At 31.7% G+C, this 24,069-nt stretch overlaps 1 protein-coding gene across 1 annotated transcript; it reads right to left on the bottom strand.

The window, feature by feature from the left end:
- Window positions 1-24,069, bottom strand: LOC129226493 (uncharacterized). The gene is made up of 3 exons (XM_054861104.1): window positions 23,999-24,069; window positions 14,235-14,470; window positions 1-802 (listed from the first exon to the last, which is right to left on the bottom strand). Exons 2-3 carry the CDS (start codon window positions 14,349-14,351, stop codon window positions 608-610), a joined length of 312 nt encoding a protein of 103 aa, XP_054717079.1. The 5' UTR covers window positions 14,352-14,470; window positions 23,999-24,069; the 3' UTR covers window positions 1-607.

The following is a 24,069-nucleotide window of genomic DNA, read 5'->3' as shown; positions in this document are numbered from 1 at the left end:
TGATAACTTTATTATAACAACAATATCTATCGAATACATTTTCGTAAATAACAGCTAACAGATAAATACCCTATGTATATGAGTCGACGCATCAGGGATTCAGCCATTTTGGATCAGAGCGCATGTTTGAGCGGTTGACTTTTCTGACAAGTTATCGCGTTTGGTGATTTTTCACTGCGAGCAATTGAGACAGTGAGGAGCAAAGGGATGTAAGCGGACATTTTCAAGTTTTGAGTAAAACGCTTTTAAAGATAACACTCTAGGTAGGCTTTCATGGAAAAGTTTTTCTAAATCATGCTGTATAGCAACGACTACCAGGGCTACTAGTACCATATCTTGCTCCAAGACAGAGGAGAAGTTCACCGACCATGTGTACTTGTTACCTCCAAATTTTTAATTTTGCCACTTACATCCCTTTGCTTCTCACTGCCGCAATTATTAACGGCATGTGAATTGCTTATTAAATAAAATATTATATTTGGCCAATTTGGCAAAACCCGAAACTTTGCTCTGGTAACCCTAGCTCCGCAACAATGAAAAATCCGATCGAAAATGGCTAAACTTAAGCTCATTCGTCGACCTGTATATATAGCGGCTCTACTAATAGCTATGATTCGGGACATACTTTTTGATAGTAATACTCTCCATAACCTTGCGAAGTATGCGCTCGAAAACGTATTTCGTAGCATGAGTCTTTATACAACGATGTGATGGCAAATGCATCCCTTCTGTGACATAAAGGAATTTCGATAGTCACAACACAGTCGTTTTTTCTCCAGTAGTTCCAGTCGACTTTATAAATCTGAAAAGTTGGAAAGAAATGAAAATTATGCCATTCATTTTTCGTACACAAAAGTTTTCTGATTTATTACGCTATAATATTGAAAGAAATAAATACTTTAAACACAACAAATTATTTATTTTAAACTACATCTATATGTAATTTCATTTATTTCTGCCTAGTACTTCTCGAAACACTTGGGAAAATTTTTTCCATTCCTAAATTTTGCCCAACATTGTATCTCACGACTATTATATACGTGAAAGTTTGTATGCATGTATGTATGGCTGTTTGTTACTCTTTCACACAAAAATTACTGAATGGATTTTAATGAAACTTTACTACAATATATAGCTTATGCATCAAACACATAGGGAACCCATTTTTGTCCCGTCATGGGGGAAAAACCATCCACAGGGGGTTAAAACAATTTTCCCATAAATTCGCCAATATGGGGAGGGGGGAGTACTTGCACATATTAACATTATAATGCCCATCGAAAGCTCTTGAACCGATGAAGTATTATGTCGTAAACTAAATATTCATACGACAATAAATTGCGTCAAAGATTTTTCGGACACCCTATATGATCAAAAATATAAACGAAAACGATCTTTTTCAGGATTTTTTCCCCGCTATTTTTTACTCATTTTTAGGTATAAAACCAGCATATTGGTCTCACTCTTAGAGCAGGAATTAAATGAAGAGAGCAAGTTTTTAATCACTGGCTTAGCAAAAGCTGATCCAAGGAGCCGAAGCAGGGGCTTGCACAGGAATTTTGGGGCCCGTAACAAATGACTTTTTCTGGTCCCCCTATATCCTTTCCGTCTACGTATTTTCACCCTTCCCCCCTTCCCCCTCCCCCCGCTTCAAATTCTTACAATAGTTTTAAGAAAACATTTTAAAATTCCCCAAACCAAATATGTTTTTTCACAAGTTGCTTTTATGCAAATTTGTTATGCAGTGTTAACTCGCCAATTAAGATATTAAAAGAAATTGCATATCAAGTCACTTGGTTTACCTTCGTTACTAAGAGCTTGATCAAGTTGACACACGCATTTATGTGTATAAGTTTTAAGGATAAAAAAATAAACAAATAAATAAGTATATAAAACATAGTTAATTTACTTAGTTTTTATTTGATGTTTTGAAATAAGAAACTATTAACATTTCTACGTATTTCTTAACGTTAACCCACAAAACAAAATGTCAAAAACATATTTCAATTATAGAACATTCAGTTAAAAGCTAGTAAGCTTACATCAATTCAGCGTGAGTTTTGAAATGTGAATATAAAGAATATAAATAATGAGTGTTTTGCTAAACATTTACCAAAAAATCTTAGTTAGTGTAGTAGCGAAATAATGTACTAGCGAATATAACCCTCGACTCTCTCTCTCTCTCTCTCTCTCTTTTCACTATGTCAACGTACAAAACAATACTTCAAACATATTTTGATTGTAAAACATTCTGTCCAATGTAGGCAAGATTATTTTATCTTTGCTTGAATTTTATAAAATGAATGTAAATACAGTCGGACCTCCATATATCGAAGTAGCAAATTGCCGGAAAAAAATTCGATATATAGAAATTTCGATATATAGAAACACAATCTTATTTTATCATAAAAATATCCTAAAACATTAAAATTAAAACTAATTTTCGTGCATGAAACCCAACTTCTAATTTAAACGAGCATCGAATTAAATGAAAGTTAATAATTAAAAATTTAACAGAAATTACATTTTTGCTCCTCCATACACCTTCATTCTTCAGAAATTCAACTTGAAACGCCACATTAGGGGATTTTCGTGTTAACAATGTAATCGAGAGAAAAGTAAAAAATCAATCTACTTAACTTGAATGATTTTTACTGAAGTTAAAAATACTAGGAATGATAATCAACAGACAAAAGGATATTTTGACACTGATTTTAGTGTTACTGGTTGCAACTAAGATTTGAAATAAACTTGAGGGAATGTAAGAACACCAGAACGGAACAACGACCCTATCTACACACCCTTGAACCCCCTATTCCTTATGAATTTCGTAGCAACCTTTAGTGATCATAATTTTCTCCGCTAAACTTCATTTTTCATGAGAAATACAGTCTAAAGTGGAAAAAAACCTATGAATGCCTCGCAAAAAATTTCGATATATAGAGACTTTTTCGATATATAGAAACAATTTTTCTATGTAATGAACATAGAAATTTGCTGGGATTTCGATATATAGAAAATTTCGATATGTGGAAGTTCGATATACGGAGGTCCGACTGTAATATGTGATTTTACCCTTAAATAATTTTACACAAAATCTTGATTGAACCATTAAAAAATAAATAAATGAAAATAAAAATAGTAACACAAATCCAAACTCTTGACTATGTATTTCTTACCGTTAATAGACAAAACAATTCGTTAAAAAAATTTCGAATTGCATGGCTTACTCTTAAAAGTGTAAACAAGCCTACTTCACTAGTCCATGAATTTTATAACTTTCAGAAAACTCTACAGCATACAAGAGAAGTATAATAAAATTTGGAACTAAAATACAGAAAATTTGATGAAATATGAACAAGGGCAATGTTTCTCTGCGCATGGGCGAAAGAGAGCAATTTATAACCATCATAATTTGAAACCAATTTAGGTCCCCCAACTCATAATAAAATTCCAGTCAACTATCTTAACCTTTTAGAAAGACATCGTCGATTTAATGAGACGAATTGCAATGATTCTTGGATAAGCGACGAATCGTGAGGGATCGTTTGCAAATAGTCTCTTTTTATCATGAATCATGCAGAAACGATAGAAGGCAAGTATTGCAAATTTGTGAACGATCCCTTACAAATCGTCACCTATCCAAGAGTTATTGAAATTCGGCTTATTAGATCGCCGATATCTTTCTAAATTTTTAAGATATTGAACTGGAATTTGGTTATGAGTTTGGAACTTTGGTTTCATTTAATATAAGTTACAAATTGCTATCTTTCCCGTATGAGCAGTGAAAATTTAATTGCTTTAAACATTCATATTTCATCAAATTTCAAATATTTTTAGTTTTATGTTTCTCTTGTATGCTGTTTTATATTTTGAAAGTTTGATAAGAGGTGAAGGAAAAGTCAGCGTGTTATGAGTCAAAAACCTTCAAATAAAATTGGTATTTTTGAAAGCTTATACACTCTATAATAAAAAAATCGACGCACCAAGAAGCAATCATCTGTTTGTTTTGAAATTTTGTATGCATGAGTGTTTTGACCAGATATGCAAATGATTAAAATTTGGTGTCCAATGAATGAATAGTTTGATCTCCAGCCCATCGAAACTGCGCATCCAGCTGATTATTATAAAGGGCAGCTCTTCAACAGTTGTTAAAACTTTCGGTTTGATTGCGATTCAGATTGCCTTTCAACAACTTAAAAATGCCTCGCCGAATGGTTCGTACTCATTACGAGCAACTGTCAGAGTTTAAAAGAGGTCGTATCATTGGATTGAAAGAGGCCGGTTGGTCAAATCGGAGAATCGCTCGTCATTTGAGTCGAAGCGATGCGACGGTTCGAAGATGCCGGCAAGGATGGGAGGAAAATGGCAGAGTTCAGCGTCAGGATGGTAGCGGTCGGCCTATTGATAGCGGCTCGCTGTAAAATGCTACTATCTTGATGGGAAAGGTGTCATTTTGTAGGATTTAATCTGCTCTTTCCAAATGTGTACTTATTTTCCTTGTAGGTCCTAGAGGAATCTCAGAAATCGGTCGCTTTCTCAGAATTTTCTTTTTTTACTCATTTTCCTTATAGCTACCATAACTCGGTTACGGTTAAGGATTGGACACGATAATGGGTGGTTCCATACTCCGCTTGGGCTCTTCTACCACCCCCTTTCGTATGGCAGATTCGATCGAACTCACCCTGTATAACTACTGTAAACTCCTGATTATCCGTGAACTAGGGTGGCCGGTAACCGCGGATAAACGATTTTCGCGGATAATCAAAAAACGATACTAGTGCATGCAATAACTTAAAAAATCAATAACACTCGCATTCGTTTAATTTATAGCTGAAAACAATAACAGCAAATATAATAAAAGTATGTAACAGCTTAAAACAGGATCGCTCATTTCATTAACAGATTCCATACAAACGCGATCGAATCGCGCAGACAGATTGAGTGAAACCGATCAAGCCAGTGCTAGGTATTCTCGTTTTCGCTTGATATCTCAGTGCTGACCCAGTGAGTTTTTGTATTTAAAAAAAAAGTTTAAAAAAACCATTTCATTTATCTAATTCCTATCACATTTGGATAGTTCAATAGTTATTACATCACATCACACTCCAGGGTCCACCGCACCAATCACTATTTGTGGCTTATCCGGTTGGATGTGACTCTGAAGACATCTCTGCATTTTTGATCCAGATCAGAAGCTAAGCAATCCCTAGTCTAGCACTCCAAGAAGTATCGTTTCAATTAGAGAACTCTGCGATCTCGATACATTCAACGCTTCCCGGCCTCCATTATTGAACACGGAGGATCTTCGATATGGAGTTTTCCCTTCGGGTAATTTACTCCAGGTTATGTGAACGAACAGAAAAATAAATTGTTACAGTGTCAACTACTAGTTGTTTAAACTTTATGAAAGATTATTGTTTTACAATTCAGGAACAAATATAAAAGTACAAATACTACTAGTAGTGGGAAAATGGGGGTTCTGGGCCAGGAGGCGGTGGCGGTGGTAACACCGCCTCCCACTCCCCCTCTGACCTTGGGTTGATCTTCCTCCTGATAGCCGCCTCCCAGGGCCGCCGCGAAAACCCGTAGAAGGTAACGAGGTTATTTTGGCGCGTTTTTGAATATTTCCCCGCGTTTTTTTTTATTTATTTACAAACATACTGGACTTTGTCGTTTTTTACTATTAGGGAATGGCAACACCAAAGTTTTTAGTTTTCGGGTGGCAACACTTGTTGCTATGGTAACCAATGTTTTTACTTTTAAGAACGTTCGTGGCGCCATCTATCGGGACTTTGAATATTTTTTTCTGGACTTAGAATATTTCTGCGAATTTAATTATTTTTATTTTTACAGAATGTCGCGGCCGGGAATCGAACACCCAAACTTTGAGTTAGCAAAAACGTATGCTAACCACTATGCTATATTTTCCATTACTCTTTCAGTCTTAATGTGAATCTGTACCATGACAACGAATATTACAATTAAATTAATTTTAAAACCATCAGTTAATTTACTCTTTAGTACTAATCATGGCATATCATTAACTGAATTTCAGCTCATAATTGAAACTATCGTCATTATTATTATTTTTCATAATAACAAAGTTTTCACTTAAGTAAAGATTTATTTAAATACAACCCATTCGAGATTTTAGATTTATTTCAATGCTTTGTGGGCTTGAAATATATTTTAAACTTTGATTTTCTTTTTCATGCATTTCAAACTTTATCATTTTTATTTTTTCTAACTTGTTAAATTTTCTTAACTAATTTCTTTTTTCTTTGTCAAATTTACAAATAATTTTTCTAACTTGTAAAAATTTCGAAGAAATAATTTTCTTAACTAATTTTTTTTTTTTTTTACTTTCATACAACAAAATATTTTTTCTTATTTGTTAAATTTTCTAAGAAATAATTAACTTAAATATTCTTTCATACATTTTGAACTTTAACGTTTTTTCCTGTCATTTAGCACTTTGATTATTTTTTTTTCCACTATTTTAGCGTTTTTCAATTATTTTCAGTCTTCAACTATTTTCTTAGCTTTTTAGTCTTTAACTAATTTCAAGCATTTCAGACTTAAATTATTTTTTCGTGATTTCGATTTTTTTTTTTTAGTATATTTTAGAGTTTGATCATTTTCTCGCTTGTTTTTACTTTATCGTTTTTTTTTCCCGATATTTTTAAACTTAGAAATTTTTCGCAATTAGTGACCGGAATCGAAACCTCAAATTTTTCGAAACATTATCAGGTCTACAATTTTCATCCAACTAATTTAATTTAAAAACTTGCAATCAATTTACTCTTAGTAGTAATTAACACTTATCATTAACAAATTTTCACGGATTTTAAAAAATCAACTTAATTTTTTCCAGTAAGCAAATTTCGCACTCAAGTTACATTCCAACACTGCATATACGTTTCAAGAGTTTCATTGAATTTATCACATTCAATTTAATTAACTCTAATAATTACTTTTTCATTAATACTTAACTTAATCATTTTATCATACATTTATTCCAGTTACAAAATTATGCTTAAAAGTTATTTATTTTTCTTAGCACAAGAGATATTAACATGTTCCTACTAAAATGCATTTCACTCTAGTTTGAGTTTACTAAAATAGCAACTCATTTACAATTTAGATTCATTTAATCGTCTTTGATTCTTTTTCATTATTATTATTTTACATTATCACATACGTTATTATTTTTATACATTTATCCATTTAATTTTCCAAAATCTACAATCAATTTACTCTTCGTATTAATTAACACTTGTCAATTTGCATGAGATGCGAAAACGTCATCGGCATTCGATGTGATGTGAAAACCTGCTACCATCTTAAAATTACTCGTAGTAGGTCAGGATGAAGTTGGAAGTCAAAGTGTTGGCATTTTCTAAAAATCTGAATACTGAGGAAAACAACTCAACTCTGCTCAAAAGTTCGTGTGATATTCTATGACGTCAGTAGCAAGAGACTTATGTACACTTCTCATTGGTTAAAGTGAATATTCATTGGTTTATAGTGGATGTTTGGAGAATCATTTTCAGGGTGATTCTGAGCTTTGAAAGAGATCGTGAAATTTTATTCTATGTACTTAGGATTTTTCTTCACCAGCTAGTGTTAAAACCTAGTTTGATTTATTTTTTAAGTTCACAGGAAGTTGTTTTAGTATTGTGACTCCTAATCCTATGAGAGTTAAGAATGACTAACGCTGGTGAAAATCATTCTGAAACTTTGAAGCCTGAAGATGAACAGATGGGATGCAACGAACATGAAAATGAACATTGAGGCTTCGTCACAGCCTGATGATATGATACACTTGGGTGATTGTATTTTCACTTTAGGTGAATACTTTTCGGAAACGTACACGCGTGCATATTAGAAGATATACGTGTGGGAAAGATGGTATTCTTCGACCAACTATGGATGGTATTTCCTTAGAACCAGATGTGTGGAGATCACTTATTTCAAGCCTACGTAAAAATATAAATCAAAAATTAATCGAAGACCGTGATTTCGCTTTTGTTATAAAAAAGGAGAGTCGATTGCGAATGGTAACATCTGTGTTAGTGTGCAAAGATTGTTCAAACTGAAACGAGAAGTGTTCCAGTTGATGCCTGATAGAGTTCTACTTTTGGAAAGCCAGATTGACAAATTGTGCTACGCGTCCCCTTGTATCTCACGTAGTGTCAAAGACAAACTTATGACTTATACTCTAAAAGAGTACATCCTTTCGGAAATTGAGAAAAAATATCCCTGTGATTGTCGATGTGATAAAATCAGCACATATACATCACAAGAAGTTGGTAAACTGGCTGATTCTCTACGTAAGTGACTATTTGATGAGCTCATATGCAACATATACCTTTCTAAAAAGAATGTGTGGATTGTAAAAATGGATTCATTTTTTACATGAGAGTGCATGAATGTGAATCATTAACAAGGGGTCGAAAGTTCGACACTTTTTTCGAACAGGCTCTTTTTAATGTTAATTGGGAAAACTTGACTCGTGACTTCGTTACTTTGAATGTTGATAGTCCATGTTTAAAATGTCATGTGTCTGATTTATTTGATGCAATCGATGTTAAAAATATGCTTGAAAGTTTTGAAGAGTTTTACTTAAAGATGTAAGTTTATTTAATTGTCTTTTACTGTGTGTGTGAATAAATTGTGTTTATCATTTTAAAAGAGACTTGTGTTTTTATTGAGTTGTTGAATATGGTTGATGGATTATACTTTGAAATCACTCATATTTTTTATATGCACTTTCTTGTAAGTAATCTTTATACTATCGGTGTTGTCTTCATCTTATTGTATGGTTTTGTAATTAAGACTGAATGAAAATATAATTTTTGTGATATTTCTATAGTTTAATACATGCGAAGGACTTCAAATAATGCTAAGTGGAAAGTCAAAATTAGAACCGTAAAGCTTAAACATGACAATGGTTTGAAAACAATACACAGTTATATTCACATACACAAACTCGTACGTATCAATACACTTACATTAAAGAGAAATATTAAAGACTTATAAATTCTCATATGAGATAAGAAGGCTCTTTCTTAACTTAGTTGGTCACATGATCGATAAAAGATCCTCACCTATTTGTGATTTGTCATGAAATAATATACATCGATAGATATGTTACTAAGTGTGTAATAGTTTTTATTTTTCTTAAATTCAAAGTTAAAACCAATTTGTTAATTGTAGGATTATATTAAGTGCTAAAAAATGCGATATTTTCGCTTATAATTTCGGTTCATAAGTAAAGTTTTATTACAAGTTCCCTCACACGAATGAACAATAACATGCTAGATGGATATTTGAAAGCTTGAGTGGATGATTTGTAAGTATCTTAAACATTATTATTATTATTTGTAATGCGTGTGTGTTAATTAATACTTAGAGTGCAAAGAGTAAATGGTTAAGTGCTATTGGTTATTAATACTAAGAGTAAAGTGATATTGAGTTTTAAATTTAATTAAATCATTTCGTTTGAAGATTCAGTTGAAAAAATTTTATTTTGTAAGTTTGAAAATTTTTGAAAAAAAAAAAAGATTGAAGAGAAAAAAAAATAATGTTACAAAAGTATTATTATTATTATTATTTTGTTTTGAAAAAAATATTTTTGCGGAAAAATTTATTGTTGTAAGATTAAAAATTTATTTTTATGTGATTGAAAAAAAAAATTGATTTTTTTTAATTAGTGGAAAAATATTACAAGTTTGAGAAATTATTTCTTAAAAACATTTTATATGATTAAAGAAAACAAAAATTTTTGATTTCATTTTCTAAGTAGAAAAATATTACAAGTTTGAAAAAATACTGTTTTGAATCAAAAATCTGTTTTTGAAAGAAATATTCTTACAAGCTGGAAATTTTTTATATAAGTCTGAAATGAAAAAGAAATTAATTCGAAACTACGAATTAAAATCTAAAATTTTGTTTGGAAAACCTGACATCAGGCTATTGTCGATCTATGTGCTTGATATTTGAGAAACGTGAACTAATTTTAATTGGTCAGAAACAGTGACATCACTTGAAAGACGTAGGCCAGGTGGTGAATAATACTCGCACGTGGGGTTTGTTATCTGTTATCGGTAAAGGGGTAGATAGCAATATTGATAAAGTCATTTTCTCAATTCGCATCGGTGTGTGTGGACGATGCGAAGTTCTTTGGGATTACGGTAGTTTTTTTCAACAGCCGCGTTGATTTGCGATTTCACGGCATGCCTTCTGCAAATCGACGATGGGCAAACAGCCGTATGCAGCGATTTCAAATAAAACATGCGTGTAGTTGTAATTTGTGAGATTGAGTTATAATTAACAATCCACTTATTACAATTTCATTCACTGTTTTTAAATAACTTCGCGATAGCTGGTACTTGAGGGATTTCACCCCAAAAAGGTTAGTCTTTTGTACTTAATTTTAGTCAGTATTTAGCTATAACTTAATTTGTCAAAATTTAGATTAAGTTTCTTAATTTAACGTATAGCTGTCCATTTGAATGTATCGTTCGAAAAGGATAAAGACTAAAATAAATGATATCGATTTTGTTAAAGAAATTAGTTGTTAAAGTAAAATATTATTTGGAAAATGAAATAGTCAAAGTGATTCTAATTCATGAAGGTTGAAAATTTTGTTTTATTCTAACAAGAGTGCTTGTATGAAAGAAAAAAAAAATAATAATAAAGTAAAACACTATGCGATAAAATGACTAAGTTAAATACTAATCAAAAAATAATTAATAGAGTTGATTAAATAAAATGTGATAAATTAAATGAAACTCTTGAAAAGCATATAAAGTGATGAAATGTAACTTGAGTGCGAAATTTGCTTACTGGAAAAAAATTAAATAAGTTGATTTTTTTTAAATCGTGAAAATTTATTAATGATAAGTGTTAATTACTACTAAGAGTAAATTGATTGCAAGTTTTTAAAATAAATTAGTTGGATGAAAATTGTAGACCTGATAATGTTTCGAAAAATTTGTGGGTTCGATTCCTGTTACTAATTGTGAAAAATTTCTAAGTTTAAAAATAACGGGAAAAAAAAAACGATAAAGTAAAAACAAGCAAGAAAATGATTAAGTTAAATACTAAGCGATAAAATGACTAAGTTTAATACTAATCAAAAAATAATTAAATAAAATGTGATAAATTCAATAAAACTCTTGAAAAGCATATGTAGTGATAAAATGTAACTTGAGTGCGAAATTTGCTTACTGGAAAAAATTAAATAAGTTGATTTTTAAAATCCGTGAAAATTTCTTAATGATAAGTGTTTATTAATGCTAAGAGTAAATTGATTCCAAGTTTTGAAATGAATTTCAGTAGAAGTTATTTTTCGGTAAGTCTATTTTTAAAATTTGCTGACATGAAGTTTTGATACTCGACTTATAATTTTAACATTTCTCGGGTTCTTCATTGATGTTTAACTTTTTTATGTGATGTGTTTTATTTTACCGTAGGTAAAAATAATTAAATAAAAGTGAAATTTATAAATTGTAATGAAAATTCTGTTAATGAAATTAGTTGGTTGTAAAGTAATATTTTGGAAAAGCTGTAATGAATGATAAATAGTAAAACGCAGTAAGTAAAATAGTAAAGTATGGTAAAGTAAAATAAAATAGTCAGAGGGGATTTAATTCATGAAAGTTGAAAATTTTATTTTATTCCATCAAGAGTGTTTGCATGAAAAAAAAAATAAATAAAGAAACTAAAATATGATTAACTTAAATATCGATGATAAAAAATAATTATTAGAGTTAATTAAATGAAATGAAATAAATTAAATGAAACTCATGAAAAGCATATGTAGTGATAAAATATAACTTGAGTGGGAAATTTGGTTACAGTAAAAAATTATTTAAGAAGATAATTTTTAAAATTCATGAAAATATTTGATAGTGATAAGTGTTAATTAAAACGAAGAGTAAATTGATTGTAGATTTTGGAAAATTAAATGGATAAATGTATAAAAATAATAACGTATGTGATAATGTAAAATAATAATAATGAAAAAGAATCAAAGACGATTAAATGAATCTAAATTGTAAATGAGTTGCTATTTTAGTAAACTCAAACTAGAGTGAAATGCATTTTAGTTGGAATATGTTAATATCTCTTGTGCTAAGAAAAATAAATAACTTTTAAGCATAATTTTGTAACTGGAATAAATGTATGATAAAATGATTAAGTTAAGTATTAATGAAAAAGTAATTATTAGAGTTAATTAAATTGGATGTGATAAATTCAATGAAACTCTTGAAACGTATATGCAGTGTTGGAATGTAACTTGAGTGCGAAATTTGCTTACTGGAAAAAATTAATTAAGTTGATTTTTTAAAATCCGTGAAAATTTGTTAATGATAAGTGTTAATTACTACTAAGAGTAAATTGATTGCAAGTTTTTAAATTAAATTAGTTGGATGAAAATTGTAGACCTGATAATGTTTCGAAAAATTTGAGGTTTCGATTCCTGTCACTAATTGCGAAAAATTTCTAAGTTAAAAAAATATCGGGAAAAAAAACGATAAAGTAAAAACAAGCGAGAAAATGATCAAACTCTAAAATATACTAAAAAAAAAAAATCGAAATCACGAAAAAATAATTTAAGTCTGAAATGCTTGAAATTAGTTAAAGACTAAAAAGCTAAGAAAATAGTTGAAGACTGAAAATAATTGAAAAACGCGAAAATAGTGAAAAAAAAAATAATCAAAGTGCTAAATGACAGGAAAAAACGTTAAAGTTCAAAATGTATGAAAGAATATTTAAGTTAATTATTTCTTAGAAAATTTAACAAATAAGAAAAAATATTTTGTTGTATGAAAGTAAAAAAAAAAAAAAAAAAAAAATTAGTTAAGAAAATTATTTCTTCGAAATTTCTACAAGTTAGAAAAATTATTTGTAAATTTGACAAAGAAAAAAGAAATTAGTTAAGAAAATTTAACAAGTTAGAAAAAATAAAAATGATAAAGTTTGAAATGCATGAAAAAGAAAATCAAAGTTTAAAATATATTTCAAGCCCACAAAGCATTGAAATAAATCTAAAATCTCGAATGGGTTGTATTTAAATAAATCTTTACTTAAGTGAAAACTTTGTTATTATGAAAAATAATAATAATGACGATAGTTTCAATTATGAGCTGAAATTCAGTTAATGATATGCCATGATTAGTACTAAAGAGTAAATTAACTGATGGTTTTAAAATTAATTTAATTGTAATATTCGTTGTCATGGTACAGATTCACATTAAGACTGAAAGAGTAATGGAAAATATAGCATAGTGGTTAGCATACGTTTTTGCTAACTCAAAGTTTGGGTGTTCGATTCCCGGCCGCGACATTCTGTAAAAATAATAATTAAATTCGCAGAAATATTCTAAGTCCAGAAAAAAATATTCAAAGTCCCGATAGATGGCGCCACGAACGTTCTTAAAAGTAAAAACATTGGTTACCATAGCAACAAGTGTTGCCACCCGAAAACTAAAAACTTTGGTGTTGCCATTCCCTAATAGTAAAAAACGACAAAGTACAAAAACAAGGGCGCGCGAAAACGCGGTCGTGCGAAAACGTGGTCATGCGAAAACCTTCGTATAAGGTTAGAAGAAAAAACGACAAAGTCCAGTATGTTTGTAAATAAATAAAAAAAAACGCGGGGAAATATTCAAAAACGCGCCAAAATAACCTCGTTACCTTCTACGGGTTTTCGCGGTGGCCCTGGGAGGCGGCTATCAGGAGGAAGATCAACCCAAGGTCAGAGGAGGAGTGGGAGGCGGTGTTACCACCGCCACCGCCTCCTGGCCCAGAACCCCCATTTTCCCACTACTACTACTCATACAAAAATTAAGAAAATTATTTTTATTCATTTATTCAACTTTTGCTCATTATCAAAACGTAAATCTAAAACCATGCAACATTTTTGTGGATAAACCAATGAAAATGGCTCAAATGTTTAGTATAAGTCATATTTTATACAAAAAAGCAATAGACTTGCAGACATTGAGTAATAAATGAGCCACAGAGCACGAAAAAAGAAACCCGAACTTTGCTTACCATATTACATAGATTATATTAACGCGGGAAAGTTGAATTGCTACTCGTTATGCGAGTAAAATTTACGTTTTGCCACATATTTAGATGTTAAAATCTGAAAATGAATTATTTTCTCTTGAATGAATCATTTTCTCTTAACATTTAAACACAAAAACAGAACTTACTGAGTAATAAGATAGTTCGTGTTTATCAATAGTGTCCCGGTATCTATTGTCTTTTTTGATGAACCATTCAATTTTGAGAGTACCATCTCTGAAATCTCGGAATATGACATCCGGCATGTCAGGAAGCAATACATATGTGTAGATCGGCGACCATCTGTCAAGTTCTGACAATTTAAACTGGAAACTATACTTGCCGCTAGCTGTTAAATTCTTCGCCTCGTACGGTCCTAGGTCTCCTGGAAAAGATAATTGATTTAAAAACAAGAAGTTCCGTCTAGAACTAAACGAGCCTACTTTCCCGTATACCCATATCTACTTTCTAGTATCTGATCAATATTCTGAAAAATAGCTAAAATCGCAAATTTTTTCAAACATATTTTTTTATTATTTTAAGCTGATTTCTAGGAATAAAATATGCCTCACTCCTCTAAAAAATTAGATGCGTAAAAAAATAAATAAACGAACAAATAAAATAGCAGCACCTATTAAAGAAAACAGCTAATACACTTTTTTCCATTTAAAAAAAAAAATCTTTAACCGTTTCAAAAAGAAAACAAAATAATTAAAATTAATAAGCTCCGACGAAAATAAATACATCATATAAAAAAAATCGGTTGTTTTTCCCATATTGCCAAAAAATAATTTTTTTAATGAATTAATGTACTTTCCAAAATAAATAAAAACAATAAAATGTCAACTTAAGGGAAGGGAGAGGATGACAAGGACATCACACATTTTATAATAATATGCTTATGAAAAGTAGCGTGTCATGTAACAAGGGGAAGAAAAGGGGTAAGGGGAAGTGACACTTTGTGAAAAATGAAGGAGGGGGTCAAGCACGTAGAAAACAAGTGTGACATCATTTATGGACAGCCCCCAAGAACTTTTTTAAGGGATCCGCACTAAATATTGGTCTAAGAAAGGGATCCGCTGGCTATAAAGTTTTGGAAGCTCTGGTCTACATTGTGTGCCTTATATTTAGTGTACATAACAGTGAATCGAAATTGATTTTTCGTTCGGTACAACGTAAAACTCAGTGGAAAGCAGAAAATAATATTCAGTACAATTAACTAGTATTCAGAAAACATTTTAGGAAAGGATCGAATCTCAAAACATCTTATTCTAGTCCAATTGTGCTAAAAAAAAAATCTTCCATTTTATTTCTCTCTCTCTTCTTCTTCTGTTTCCATGCACCATTTTCATAATACTTCATCAAACTTCATTAGCAAGGCATCATTTTAAAGCTTTTTTCATCGCTGTCGACAAAAAATAAACAATTCACGTTTTGGCTGATTTTTGAAAAAAAAAAAAAAAAAATTAACACGCTTTTATTAGCTTCACCTGTATGTATGTATCTTGTAACGGAATCTTGCAGCTCAAATTTCGCCCACTTCCTGGGATCGGATCCTTTTGAAATTTGGCACGCGACCTTAGACCCGATGACAATGCAATATTCTATAATCAAATTAACTCTTTTAATTGTTAGTTTCCTCCAATTTTAATCAATATTTTGGCATAAATCCAACAATGTGAAAAAGGAAAAATTTTAAAAAATACATTAAAAAATGCTCGCAAAAATTATTTAAAAATAACTACAAAAACCTTTAATTTTTCTGCATCAGACAAAATTTGTTCCAATGTTACAAGGTAATTAGAACATGAAATATAATTGTTTTTAACTAATTTTATGTCAAAATTTAGGTGAGCCTTCAATCGGAAATTCATTGCTGATCAGATCATTGTTGAACAAAACTTTTATTCAAATGCATCTCAAATTTTCAAAGTAATATAAATATGATTTCCGCAAACATACATCGATGACTCACAGTAGCTTCCCAACGGGGTGTCCTTGTCTTAACTTTAAGATATTACCTCGCATTCGTTTTATAAATCATTTCGTCACCTGATAATTCTCCAACATAAGACTAAAAAACAGAAAAATAAAATAATAGTTTAAAAAACTAAAAGAACACGCTTTCGTAGCAAAATGAACTGAAAAGTGAAAAATAATCTTTGAATGATAGTAGTTGACCAATCACTTAATTTTAATGTAATATAAAAAAGCGTGGGGGGTTTCTTATCAGTTGTCTTGAATTTCTTCCATTTGTTGTCCAAGCAAAAATGTAAATAGACAGCACCCCCACGCGTTTTCGTATTACATTAAAATTCAGTGATTGGTCAACTACTATCATTCAAAGATTATTTTTCACTTTTCAGTTCATTTTGCTACGAAAGCGTGTTTTTTTAGTTTTTTAAACTATTATTTTATTCTTTCAATGAATTCGTTTTTTCGATTGCAAACTTCTTCTCGCATTGTTAAAAGGAAGACCTGTACGACAGAGGTCTGCGAGCAGAGGGGAGGAATTAGGGTAAAAGAAATATCTCCACGGGAAAGATTATTAATGTTAAAAGATAGAAACACTGCTATTTAATAATTTACCTAAACCTTTTATTGTGAGCGGTCTCAATGGTGAACGCATACGGATCATTCTTCAAAAAGTGTAACTTTTCTATCACGCGCTTTTTACAGTTAAAACTTTAAGGAACAATTCATTTAACAATGTTTTTTAATTTCTTGAAAAATATATCTATTTAAACCTCCCAACAATTTTTTTAATAATAATTTTTATTACAGCATATTTTTGGTTCACAACGTGTGAATTCTCACCTCCGTGGCATGTCACACACCTGGTGTGAATGTTTATGTCGCTCAATAACTTGTTTTATTAAAAGTATACATTTGTTTATTTATTACTTCTTTCGCATTCAAATACTAATTATTTAATTGTCATTATTTTTCTAATATTGTGTTTTAGTTCGTTTTAGTAGGATAAAAAATCATGTCACACAATAAATTCTCACCTCCGTTACTTAAACACAAAACGCAATTTCTCATTAACACGTGGCAGTAATGACATCACATTTTATTTCCCATGTTACAAGGGAGCCCCCTTGTTTTTTTTTTTCAGCCATGAAGAAGTTGTAAAATTTTTGTTGAAAAGCAAGAAGATAGATTTTGTTTTGAAAACCCAAGTTTGGCTGTTGGGAATTCTCACCTCCGTGAACTTGAATTTCATTAATGTAATAAAAGACGTGCCCATGTTTTCAAATGCTTAAAATGTGTAGATTATAGGAAAGAAGGAAAAATTCCTCTCCCTGAAAAATGCATGGTAGGCCTACATTAATGGAAAATTCCTCACCTCCGTGACGGACCTTATCAATGTCATTATTTCTAAGGTGAGAATATTTTGATGGAGGGGAAATACATCAATTTTAGACAGTCTCCTAAAGTTACAAATTATCAGTATGTTCTCAAAATTACCAATTTGGAAATATATTAATACTATACTATTTTTAACACAAATTTGAACTAAAAGGATAACTAAAATTTGAGCCGTACTTAATTAAGAGAGTTTAATATTAAATTCACTCGAATCATTAAAATAGCTCATTTTTTGCCAATTTAACAAAATTACTACTTTGATATTAAATTGACCTCTATTATCAAACAATAAAAGTTGTCTTCTTTTTTTTTTAAATTTCCGTGAACAAGGTATTATTATTTTTTTATTTATGAGTAAAGTAATTGGAATTTAGCTGGGCCATTGCTTATGGCTTCCTCTAGTAGGTAACACTTTCTTGTAAGAATAAAAAACAAGAAGTTTTGATATAGAAAAATATTTTCATTCAAAAGTTACACATTCTGGAGAATGACCCATATATTTAGAACTATGTTTTGTGTTGATATTTTAATTGGTTGATTTTTAAAGTTCAAAAACCTTATGCAGTAGGATTTTCTTCCCAGTTGACTATCAAAATTAAATACTACTGCTATGAAAGATAATGCATTTCTAAGTCATTTTCCCAGTTTGTGAGTTATTGAGTCCAGTAATTTCCTATACACAGCGAATATGTTAATTTTAGCATCATAGGCGTCGGAACGGGGGGAGCTGAGGGAGCTAGAGCTCCCCCTGGAATATTTCCGACCGGCTTAGCTCCCCCGGAAAATTCTTGCACTGCTGCTTTTTGCCGTACATTGTTTACCTCAAACCTGATTTCAAAAATGTGATCTGCCTTTTTTGGGAATTTCGGAATTTCTACCCAAATGAGCAACAAAAGCAGTGAGTAGACGGAGTGGTCAGTGCACTTGAATTCACCTTCACCTTTTTTTTCATTGTTTAAACACTCTTGATTGCCGAAATGCGGAAAAGTGGACTACTCGGCGGCCTGCGAAAATCAGTACCAGTCAGAGGCGTAGCATAACCAAACATTTTTTTTTTGGGGGGGGGGGGGACACCAGAGCCATCACCAAGAAGGGTTTTGCTACCTCCCCGCCCAGTTTTTCTGAAATGGCGTCACCAATTTCATATTAGTAATGTAAAAAAAAAAGCAGAAAGGAAACCTTTACGATTTTAAGAACATGTAATAGAAATGATAAGTGAACAAATAGAATAAAAGTGTCGAAAAGAGTTTTTTCTGCAAAATTTGAAAGCAAATGCAATCTCTGAATATTATTTAGGAACATCCAAGCAAGGTTATGCATTATGCGTTACCTCTGAGGAACGCTGAAACGAACGTTTCGAACATTTTTTAACGAAAAGAAAGTATTCAGTGTTTAGTACAAATCTATGACAAGCGTCATTCAAGTAAAAAATGAATACGTAAATAAATATAATTTCATAGGGGCTGCCAGCATTTTTGAAATTTCTTTTTTTCTTTTCTTTTTTTTTTTTTTGTAAAAATATCATCATGAAAATAGTGATTAAGTAGAGAAAAATATATGTGCCACCAAAATACATTTTAATTAGAGAAAAAGTTGAAACAGAGTAAGACGAGATTTAAAAATGTCATGACTAGTCACACCACTGCTAGTGTGCTAATTCTAAGTGTTTAAATACAAAAGGCGAAATTAAACGAAAATTTTATCGCGATGTTCTGGACACATTACATCTAAAACAAAAGAAAGTGTAAAAACTAAGATAAGTTAAACTACCAAAAAATTCAAAATGTTTTTTTTTTTATTGACGAAGGCCGCAAACGCTTGTATTTCAAACAAATAAAAATATAAGGCTAGAAATTGAAAATTTCATTATGGAAAAACCAAACCACTCAAATAATTTTGGAAATGAATAGCACCTGAGAGCGAAGACACATTGTCTTGGTTGGATAAAGCAGCGTGCTAATGAGGGAAAGGGTGGGAGTTCAAATAATCGTTTTAATGGGTTTTTGTTTTTCAGCAGAATTTTAATCCAAGTTTCGAAAATTTTATTAATGAGTTTCAGCCCCTCCACCTCCGCCAATATAATTTAAAATAATCTTAAATTTCGCTTAAGGTCTTACCTTTCAAATAATTACTGGGGTAAAGCACCCGAAAACTCACCCCTAACATCATTAAAAGTCAAATAAAATTGTTTTTGGAGCTCCAATTCGGAAAAATTTCCTGTCTTCATAACGATATCAAAGATGGCACACAGCTGCGTTTCTTAGATTGTTCATTTTCGCCCAATTTCTGGGAGGGGGGCCCCGGATTTCTCCTCTAATTAACATCTCCGAATAATGTCTAAAACTGCGTTTTCAGAACAACAATTTTGAAAAAATTCCAGGAAGAACCCTAAAATACCAACCTCCCTAACGTAATTAGTGAAAAAATATAAATTTTTTCAAGTTTCAATTTCGAAAAATGCCGAGGAAAACGCTCCCAGGCCACTTTTCCACCCTAGCATTAACAAAGATAATCTAGAATACATTTTTAAGACCACACAAATTAGAAAAAACATCCTATTTTTGATTTTTGTGCAAATTTCTTTTTAATTCTGGAACAAAAGATTAAGTGTCTAGCAAGCTGGTGGTGATGAGTCAGTTTGGCATTTAAATATGAATAGCATGGGTGCTCCAGACATAACTAAAAAAGATTGCTAAGGTTGTTTGTACTTGTTCAAATAATTTCAACTTTCCAAAAACTTATCTTATTTTAAGTTATCTGACTCCTCAGATTATACTTTACGAAGTTACAATTATTCTTGTTTTTTTGCTTTCTAAATTACGGTTTTTTCGTCACTTACAGATATATTTTCATGACAAAATTGTTACTTTTCATCTACTATTGCAGAAATAAAAACCCAACAATATTATTATATTAATACTAGCATTCCCGTACTCGGCATTGCTCGGGTAATGGAATTAGCAGGGGTTAACAGTGCTTGGTGCACCTAGTTTCGAAAATCCCCTATAATAATTACTTATTACCTATTACTTTTTCTAATTTGGGGAGGATCCCGGGGCCCCTGTACTCCTTACATATATGCCTTTGTTCTTAACCGATCTTTAACTATTATTAACGATCCTTTTAAAGTATTGATTATCTTTGCAAACACAGGCCATCCACATTTTATTGATATACCTATGTTTAAGCAAGAAGTTCTTTGTATACAACATTTTTAGTTTTTTTTTTTTTTCTGGTGCTAAAATTATTGAGCTGCTTGATGAACTGACTTTGGAGCAAGCTACATATGCTACATAACATTGGCCGTGTGAAAAAAAAGTCTTCTCTTAAATCGATCCCTGCTACTTTTAATGTCTGTCCTTGTGACTTATTAATGGTTATTGCAAAGCAAACTTTAACAGGAAACTGCACTCTTCTAAATTCAAAAGGATAGTCCGCCTGTGATGATGTTCTTAAAAACTTCGTTTCTAGTTTTGAAACTAGTATGTTGTGGCCATCACGAAACTTTCTTCTATATTTTTCTTTTTTTTTTCTGATCCCTCCCCATGCTTGACGAGGAAGCAATATTCCCAACAAAAACAAAATTACACATGAAAAAACTTGACGACCATGAATTATTGCAAAAGCAAAGCAAAAAGCGAAAATTGAAAGTTATTTTAAAAGCCTTGCTTAAATTAATTACAAATATTTTATTTGTTAACAAACATAAGATGGCAACAGTTAAAAATTTTAAATCATTGAAATAATATTTCCGATCATTTCCATACAATTAAAATCACGAGAAATAAGCAGACGATAATCTATTACGATTTATCTTTCTTATTGTTGCACTAATAAAACTATTTTTATTCGCTAAAAAATAATGATAATAAAAATAAATCAGCACCTCTTAGCGCGATTGGCGCCAAAATTGAACCAAAGCCTGTTTACATATGGATTCACATATATTCCAAATTTCAACCAGAACGTAGCATTACTTTTTGAGATAGGGCACTCACAATGGCAAAAAAGAACGGGCGATTGCGCTACCCCCCTTTTTAGCTGTTGACACCAAAATAAAATCAGCTTTTATGCCCACTAAGGGCTACTTGCAGATAAATTTTTCTTTCATTCCGTTCATTATTTCTTGAGATACAGCAGTCACAATTGACGACAAAAAACGTTCTATAGCTCAACCCCCGTTTGAGTTATTGACCCCATAATTGAATCAGCACCTGTTTCTGTTACTGGCAACATATGGACCAAATTTTGTTTGATTCCGCCAGTTACTTCCTGAGGAATAGCAATCACGCGTAACTCAAAAAACGTCGCATTGCTCCACCCCCCCTTTGAGGAATTCGCGCCAAAAACCAATGGGCACAAGTTCGCATAGGGGCACATATGTGTACCAAGTTTCGTTCGATTTCATGCGGTAGTTTTTGCTGTAGAGCGGCCACAAAAAACTGGTCACACACAGACGTGACACACATACACACACACATACACACACACACATACACACACACACACATACACACACACACACATACACACAGACAGACAGACATTTTCCAAAAATAGTCGAAATGGACTCAGCACACCTCAAAACGTTCGAATCCGTCAAAATTCGAAATTCGAAAATTTGCACGAATCCAATACTTTCTTCTATATATTAGATATAGAAGAAAGTAAAAATGAAAGCAATAGACAGAAACATTATGATTTGACTTGAGAAAAGCCTCGAAGAACCACGTGAGAAACAAAAACAATATCAAATTTATAGTTCGCTATCGACCAAAAGTTGAGACGAAGTACTGAATAATGATTTGAATGGAGGAAAGATTTCGAAAATAAGGGATTTGAATTCAATGACAGGTTTTAAACTCGCAGAAATTAAGAGGTTTTAATTAATTGCTCCCGAACTAATTGAGATTTCGAAAAATCCTTTCTTAGTGGTTACTTTCGTAATCATGCGGTAATGCCTGCCTTACCTGCCTGCCAAATTTCAAGTCTGAAGCTTCAGCGGTTTCGGCTGTGCGTTGATATATATATATGTATATATGTTATCTCAGGACATTAATTTTTATATATTAAGATTTTATAGTTTCTATCAAAGACTTTTACAAAAACTTACCTGAACAATATAATATATAACGAACACTTCATTTTAACACATTTCCAACGTTCTGTTTCACCGCCCTCCTGTTTTATCTATTCGCCTTTTTCTAGTTCTCAGAAAATAAGAAATTCTTCTAAATGCTACGCTGTCGAAGCCTCCCCTTTCCTCCAAAATTATTACAGAGCACCTCAAATTTTGTTTTCAAGGCTCCGATTCCCTGAAAATTACCGGAAGAGAGTCCCTGGATATCTTGCCATCCAACAACATGGGAGATTATGTAATGTTCCGTTTTTGAGACTTCAATTAAAAAAATTGCTGGGCCCCTAACGCCAACAAATATGATCCACAGTCGCGTGTTTTAGCGATTACAATTTCGAAAAAATTAACGAGAAGGAACCTCTGAACCTTTTCTGATAACACCAGTGAAAAACGCTCTCTAGTAGGACTTCAAGTTTAAAAGTTTCCAAAGTAGAGCCCTAGTACAGTCTTTTCCTTTGACATTATTGAAGGTTGTCTACAATTACGTTTAAGACTTCAAAATCGAAATATTGGGCGGGAGATGTAAATCGATTCGAAAAATCGATCGAGGACAATCCTTCGAGTCGTATTTTCACTAAAGTCAACAAATATGGTATACAATCGCGTTTTTAAGACGTTAATTTCGAAAAATTTTCAGGGAAGGTATTCAAAACTTTTCTCCCCTCAACATTACCAAAGATCGCCTAAAAATTCGTTTTTAGAACAAGAATTCTGAAAAATTTCCGGGGGAGGATCCCCGAAACTCCTCTATTTCTATGTGCTCAATTTCTGCGCGAGTATTGACTGACCTTCTTTCAAAACCAGAAGTTTTATCACCTCATTCTCTCCACAAACAATTGATACAAGATAAAAAAGAGATGGAAGCTTCGAAGCTAATTTCATATGTAGAAAAAAAAATTAAAGTCCCACCCCCACCAATTATTTTAAGGGGCCACTGCTTCTGCCCCTTACATACCAGACACTTCTCATAATGTGTCCCAGCTCCCCCTACTTCTACAAAGTTCCTACGCCTATGTTTAGCATGATGTTTTTCATGGTATTTTTACAGCAGGGCGACAAGTATCAAGCGCTAATTTTTCGCACGTATTAGCTAGTACATGGTATAGTATATACTGGTGTGCAAAAATTAAGGTCGAGACGGTTGTCTCATTATATCGTTACCCAAATCAACACAAATAATGCCATAAAATCCCCGTGTTGTTAACTACAATTCATGACTAATTTTAATTACCAATTCATGACAATTTTTAAATACTTAGTCTCTTAGAACAAAATGTCCTTCCATTCCACTATTTTTCTCAAGGGACCTTCACTGATATTTGTTATTGATAGCGTTAACATCATTACTACTATTATTAATAGTGTTGCTATAACTATCATTATTAGTATTTTGTTATTACTCACCAAATTTCCATTGAAGTGTAGTTTTGATTCTCGGAGAGAGCACTTCGCTGTACTGCACGAATATCGTATCA

The sequence above is a fragment of the Uloborus diversus genome, chromosome 7, assembly GCF_026930045.1.
Source record: "Uloborus diversus isolate 005 chromosome 7, Udiv.v.3.1, whole genome shotgun sequence".
In the NCBI taxonomy this organism is placed as follows: domain Eukaryota; kingdom Metazoa; phylum Arthropoda; class Arachnida; order Araneae; family Uloboridae; genus Uloborus; species Uloborus diversus.
The sequence above is the reverse complement of the archived record's forward strand: the minus strand, read 5'-3'. Positions and strand labels throughout refer to the sequence as shown.